The sequence below is a fragment of the Frankliniella occidentalis genome, unplaced genomic scaffold (assembly GCF_000697945.3).
Source record: "Frankliniella occidentalis isolate FOCC.00 unplaced genomic scaffold, Focc_3.1 Scaffold13, whole genome shotgun sequence".
NCBI classification, from domain to species: domain Eukaryota; kingdom Metazoa; phylum Arthropoda; class Insecta; order Thysanoptera; family Thripidae; genus Frankliniella; species Frankliniella occidentalis.
Window position 1 is genome coordinate 1,460,853 of NW_026267143.1, and position 6,742 is coordinate 1,467,594.

The 6,742-nt window shown below is 55.0% G+C and overlaps 2 protein-coding genes across 3 annotated transcripts in view; one reads left to right on the forward strand and one right to left on the reverse strand.

The window, feature by feature from the left end:
* The window catches only part of LOC113217631 (uncharacterized), an 11,563-nt gene extending 9,124 nt beyond the window's left edge, over nt 1-2,439 (forward strand). Inside the window, exons 2-3 of one of the 2 annotated variants that reach the window (XM_052263696.1) lie at nt 44-682; nt 761-2,439. In XM_052263696.1, the coding sequence (XP_052119656.1) occupies nt 44-682; nt 761-1,633 (1,512 nt within the window). In that variant the 3' untranslated portion in view covers nt 1,634-2,439. Of the gene's footprint in view, nt 1-43 lie in introns of both variants that reach the window. The other variant, XM_052263695.1, reaches the window with a different exon arrangement.
* LOC113217637 (uncharacterized) overlaps nt 2,264-6,742 on the reverse strand; it is a 15,998-nt gene continuing 11,519 nt past the window's right edge. Inside the window, exons 7-12 of the mRNA XM_052263693.1 lie at nt 6,248-6,362; nt 5,532-5,905; nt 5,246-5,398; nt 4,489-4,808; nt 4,101-4,368; nt 2,264-2,836 (exon numbers count right to left, since the gene is read on the reverse strand). Of these exons, the coding sequence (XP_052119653.1) occupies nt 2,658-2,836; nt 4,101-4,368; nt 4,489-4,808; nt 5,246-5,398; nt 5,532-5,905; nt 6,248-6,362 (1,409 nt within the window). The 3' untranslated portion in view covers nt 2,264-2,657. The remainder of the gene's footprint in view (nt 2,837-4,100; nt 4,369-4,488; nt 4,809-5,245; nt 5,399-5,531; nt 5,906-6,247; nt 6,363-6,742) is intronic.

Sequence of the window (6,742 nt, forward strand, 5' to 3'; positions counted from 1 at the left end):
CCTACAGGACGCCGGACAAGCAGGAAGCCAGCCCCGCACCGGCCTACAGGATGCCGAACAGGGAAGCCAGCCGCGCACCGGCCTACAGGACGCCGAACAAGGAAGCCAGGGGAATAACGACGACACCGACCAGAAGCCCTCGGCGTGCGCGAGGTGCGGGGCCATGGTGAACCACAACGACGCAGTCCGGGGGTTGCACGAGTGCGACGACCTAGTCGAAAGCGCCCCGCTGTCCGACAGCTTCGTGGCTCAGCTGACCATTTGTCTGGAGTGTGACACAGTGGTGGAGTGCGACAAGCTCTGCCACTGCTACCAGCTCGGTGGCCAGCACGGTGACCCGGTAGGTGTCGTGCAAGTTGACTCGCAGGGTTACTCGCTAGGCGAGCAGCACGGCGACCAGGACGGCATCCAGGACGGCATCCAGGGCGACATCCAGGACGGCGACCAGGACGGTGACCAGGACGGCGAACAGCACGGCGAACAGCAGGAAGGGGAGTCCACGGCGGTAGAGCCACCCCCGAACTGCGCGCGGGAGACTGTACGTGATCAGGAGAGTGACTCTTCTAGTGAAATGGATTGCTCTTCAGAGAACGTGACACCTGTCGGGGCGAGCGGTCCGTCCACCACCAGCGACAACCAGGGGAGACTTCGGTGTCGCCCCATCAAGGAGCTACAAATGGAGGTAGAGGATGCCCCGCCAAATTTGTCGTCACCGCCTGACGCGCCCAGTTCTGATGGAATGCCACATTTGTCACCACAGGGAAAGATCTACCGCCGCATCGACGCACCGCCGATTTTGTCACCGCAGCGCGTTGCCCACCAGACGCACTCGCCGCCTCCCTTGTCACCTCTGAATGAACCCCCCACGAGCGGAGCACCTCTGCGTTCATCACGCCAGGAAAGCGAGGACGACGAAGAGGCCGCCGAACTCTTAGCAACCCCGATCCTCCAGACTAACTCCCCCCAAACTGCTGCAGTACATCCGCACTCGACGCCTCTGCTGGACACTGAACAGTTGAGTCTTGTCCCCCAGAGCCATGTCCACAGGGCCTCGGCGGCCACCGCCCCCAGACAGCCGTGCCTGCCGTGCCTGATGTGCCCCGAGTCCGAGGCCGTGCTCATGACCAGCCACGACCTGGACGCACACATGTTCGAGGCCCACGGCGGCACCGCGGGCGACGTGCAGTGCGGGGCGTGCCAGGTCCACTTTCGCGACGAGGACACGCTGCTTGCGCACGCCCGCCGCTGCCACGACGGCCTCCTCTTCGACGTGGCGCTCCTCGGCGCCTCGGCCGCGCAGGGGGAAGCCGTGTGTCGGCTCTGCTGGCGCCAGTTCGCCGACAAGGCGGCCGTGCGCACGCACCAGGAGGCGCAGCACATGGGCGTGGTGCCGCTCGACCGCCTCGAGCACCTGGCCTCGATGCTGCTTAACCTGCGGCTCACGCACGTCAGCGGCCAGGACCCCGACGGACGCGCCGAGGACGACGCCGAGGTGGAGATTGTCGGCGAAGTGTCGTCGCCCCATACCTACGGCGGCGCCCGCAGGTGCGATTGCGCGAACTGCCTTGGGGTGATACGGAGACGTCCTACACAACAGTTAATCAACTCCAGGATTGAAACGCACACGCGGTGATGTTGTCAGCTAACGTTAGTTGTTAAGGGCCAGCGTAAGAGATTAAGTGAGGTAAGCAGTATTGAGAAAAAAGAATTACAGAGTGAAATGGACACCTTTGCGATTAGTATGCAGCAGTGAATCTCAGTGTATGTGTAGAATTAGGAAGTAAATGTGAGAGGTAGGTAAGATGGCGAGGGGATGTGCGCCGACCCCGCCTATACAGAAACACAGCCAGGAGCGAGCTTTTCTGAGGAGATGTTGCGGCGGTGGTGGATTGGCTACCTGCTTCCGAGGGTCCACGCAAAGGGATAGGCGGGACCCAGCCGGCCCATGTGTTGCGGGGGTAGCTGAGGAGGTAGTGGTGCAGAAGAGCTCCCATAAGAAAAGCTCGCTCCTAGTTGTGTCTCCCTATATCTTTGCTTTCCTCTCATGTTCTAGTAATAATTACAAGGCGCCACTTTGCGCTGTTTCACCATGTGTCTTGTCCGTACCTGAATACTCTCATTATTTGTAAATTGTTAATTTGCCTTATCTTGGCATGTGTTAATTTGTAGTTTTTTTTATGGAATCAAAGACTTATTTTTGTTTTGAATTGTTAATGTATTTAACTTCAACAAGCACTATTGGAGTACACATAAAAAGAGAATGTATAGTTTATGAACTGTTACTCTCATTATTTTTTATTTGATGAAATAAATAATTGAGGGACACCAAACAAATTAGTGTTTCTACATGCTAGGCTAGTGTATTTATACCTTTACATTGGCTAAACTAAAGACTATAAATTATATTTTTCTCAAATAAATTATGTTTATGGCAGTTGATGAGTAAAGTAGACAATAAAATACGTGCCATTCCCGAGGCTTCGACCCGTCAATCCGCTGCAGTACCAGTCTTCGTACTTCAAATTATCCTCTCGCTCGTTAATTCATTTCTTCCCGTCTACTGAGGACCAAAGTGTCGAACTGACAATGTTACAACTAATGACATGGGCTGGTTAGGAAAACAAAAACAGTCAAATGTGCCCATTTGCTCACGGGCATCATCTGACGGCCAGCACGAGCAGCACCTGTAGGAGCAGACCAGCGACGCACAGCGGGACTGACGGGGAGGTGCGGAGCGGTGCGGAGGCCGGCGCGGCCACGGGCTCGGCGCCGACGCACAGCACGCCGCTGGGCCGCAACAAGTACCTCATCTCGTCCGGGTACCGGCAATCGTCCTCTGAAACAGAAGCAGGGCCCAGTCGCGTTGAAAACACCAACCGCAGTATCGATCCCCAGGAGGGCTAGCCTGTGCTGGTTTGTGGCACCTTGCCGTACTCAGACGAGTGTGCACAATTTTTACTCGTTCTTTACCAACCCACTTTCCCTTCTCGTTGGTAGGAAGAACGAGTATTGTTCTCAGTGCTGTGTAACCCTTTTTCTGTTCCTGTTTTCATCTCAGAACACACAACACCTACACACATGACAATAGTACCACTGTAAAGCGGGAACGCTGGTCTCAATTAAAGCAATGAACCTTTTTTCAGGTTTAATAGTGTATTTCGACTAACGGAGGAAGAAGAATAGCGGGTACAACATAAAGGTCCGTGATTGGCCGAGCGCATACCCCCACTACTGGCGTGACGTAGAGGCGGGAAGCTCTCTACCAATCGGTAACGTTTATGTTCTACCCGCTCTTCTTCTTCCTCCGTTAGTCGAAATACACTATAGTATAATTTTGAGCACTCTTAACAAATTTTGCGTTTTCATTCTAAGTCCCAGACCAGAGCTTATTTTGAGCGTGTTGAAAAACGTAGTTAAGCAACGAAAATGGATGATGCATGCATCTTTGAACTTATGAGATGTTAATGAAACTGTTTTATTAACATGTTTAGAGTCGCTACCGAAGCATTTTAATGAGTTTACTTAACAGATCCTCCTAAAAACTTGCAAGTGCTGTGACGGTGGAGGAGTGCGTGAGGTTATGGTGGCGCCATCCGTGCTGCTATATCTGTGGGCGGACATAGTAACTACTTCACAGTGAGCGCGCGGGCGTTTTAAATGTACCTTTTATCGCCACGGAAAACCCTCGATCACCCTATACACACACTTCTCCATTACTCTGAGATAAAAGCAGGAACTGATTTTGAAGAACTACCGTGGTTTGGTTAAGAACGAGTTTCCTACTTAGCACAAAATTCATTTTGTGTTCATAGTTTCCCTTGTCTTATATATGAAGGGTCACAGGGGTCATGTATAGCTTTTTGCGGATGGCAATACACATTGACCACTCATGAGGACGTGTTTGAGGGCGGGTCATGGCCTCCACCTAGGGAGTTTAAAGTCCAAAATTTTTCCAGACATTGAAATATTTTCAGAATAACTGAGAAAATAAATAAATGAAACTTCTCACAAAAAAATAAAGAAGTCAAAAAAAATGAAAAATTTCCCACTACTACTAGTTTGGAAAATTAAAATCCCTACCTCCACTGCCCGTACTGTACCTGTGCACTTGAAGTACGACTTGGTGCCGTATACGCTGACGTACAGGGGCGCGCATCCGCCGGCGCACGGCTCGCCGATGGTCACGTTGCCCTCCCCGGAGCCCTCCATGTTGACGCACTCCACCTGCGGGGCTCCGTCGACGTCCTCGTCGTCCAGGCCGCCGTCCTCCTCGGCCCGGAGCGCGGCCCTCATGGCGGCCGTGGGGCCCCCGGGTGCGGCGCCCCGCCACACGCACAGGCGCAGGTCGCCGTAGTCCTCGCCCACGATCTGCAAGCGGAGCAAGCGCATGAAGGTGAGCACCCACCCAAGCATCCAGAAAGGGCAAAAAAAAAAAAAAAAATCTTCTCTGAGAAATTTCCATCATTCTTGCAGTCTTTTAGTTGGTACCTGCACGCTCGCTGGATGCCCGGGCCGAAGGTAAACCGAGTTGATCCGGTACAGGCGAAGCTGTCCCGGTGAGACGTAGTCCTCGAGCTGGCCGCCGCCCCAACCGCCGCCCGGGGAGGCCGCCCCGTCGCGGGGGCGGGCGCCGCGGGCCTGGGGGCGGCGCACCCCGGGGGCGGCCCAGACGTGCGCGCCGTGCTGCACGGGCCAGGCGCCGGGGCTGCCGACGGGGACGTGTCCCGCCGGCCGGGCCGTGCTGGAGGCGCCCAGAGAGGCGCCGCCCTGCGCCAGCACGCACTCCGGGGGCACGAGCCGGCCCGGCGCTGCACAGCCAGAACCAATCAGACACACACTAATAGTGTACTTCGACTAACAGAGGAAGAAGAAGGGCGGGTAGAACATAAACGTTACCGATTGGTCGAGAGCTTCCCGCCTCTACAGGGTGGTCCACAGACCCCATCCTTTATTTTGCTTATACTGTACCGGATGCAGGCGTGCGACCGGGTTGCATAGTCGCACGGGGCCATAAGGCGCCGTAGTGAGTGACGATAGGCAAGCCCGCCCGCACGCCTGCATGCGGTACAATAATAAGCAAAATAAAGGAAGGGGTCTGTGGACCACCCTGTACGTCACGCCGGTGGGGGTAAGCGCTCGGCCAATCAGGAACCTTCACGTTCTACCCGCTCTTCTTCTTCCTCCGTTGGTCGAAATACACTGTACGCCGAGACTGTCTCTGGTGCGCGGTTACGCTCGTGCTTACCCTCGCGGAGTTGGTTGGTGACCGCATGCGCGACGGAGGCCGGCGAAAGATCGTCAACCACGACAACAGCGTCTTCCCATTCCAGGTTGAGGTTGACGAGCTCCTGGAATCGGGCTTCACCCATCTCCGTGACGATGTACAGCAAGCGGGTATCTGGATAGGGACAGAATAACTTCGTTTTCATAAGAGTAGGGCTGGCCTGAAAACGGTGGCGCCATGCGTTTCGCCTTCACGACAAGGTGTAGTTGAAGGCCGGATCTACTTTTACTGCCAATCTTCTACACACCTGGGTTGAGTTCCTTGAGCTTTGGCACGAGGGCCTTGGCGTGGCGCAGGTCCGTGTCACTGACGGTGGACTCTGTGGCCAGGATGACCACGACGTCGCCGTGGGTGCTGCCCGCGGTGCCGCGCGCCGACTCGGCCTCGGCCTTGGCCTGCATGTGCTCGATGACCGCCATGAGTGTCCACGGCAGGTCGAGGTACGTCGGCCAGATGTCGTCCACGGCGTCGACGCGCGCCCACTCGGTGGCCAGCTGCACGGGGCTGTCGGTGAAGTTGACGATCCAGTGGCCGCCCGTGGGGCCGCCAACCCCGCCGTTCATCACGGCGATCCGGGAGCCGAAGAGACCGACGTCGATGCCGACTACGCTTGTCAGCGTCCTGAGGGGGCAGGCGATGTCAACCAGTCCGAGTCCAGGGCTCGAGATATCGCGCGCACACCAGGTGTTTCTCTTAATGCGCTGCTCCAGTATTACGGGATAAAGCATTCCGGTAAAGCTAAAATGCAGAAAAATGCAGAGAACAACAAAACGGAAGTTCCATGTAAAAACATAGTGATTTCCGTTTTCTTCTTCCTCGCATTCTTCTGCATTTTGGCTTTGCCGGAATGCTTTATTGGATTGCATACTCGTTAGGGATCATGGCGAATCGGTAGGCAAACCCGCAAGACAGGACCGCATTAAAAGAGACGCCCGGCATGTCCTCGTGTCGTCATCCACTCACGCGAGGAAAGCAAAGGCGTCCGTCCGAGTCCACGTCGTGTCCAGGACCACGAGGGCGTTGACGCGCACACTCAGCACCGGCGCTGGGTCGCAAACGTCAGCGTTGAGCAGGTCGCCTAAAAATAGCGAATAAGAATTGAATTTATTCAACTTTCGGGTACACGGAGAGAAAATACCCCTCGTATCAGCCGCAGTCCCATTCGAGTTACCCCCCCCCCCCCCGCCTTCTCCTCATTGATAGTGTATCGAACCTCAATTAAGATGGTATCGCATCGTGATCGAAGTATTGAAATACTATCGCACACCCCTCCACCGGTGAACAAAGGCCCGAACAAGAAAAGGAGCTAGGAAATGCTTCCAAGGAAAAGAGTTTGTGTATAGAACGTTTTTTGTCCCACCTTTCTCCCTCTTTGCCCTCTTTGTCATCGAACTCTTTCCTCCTCGTAGAGTCTTCCCTGACTCGTGGCTTATAGTCTTCCATCATATTAGGTTTTCG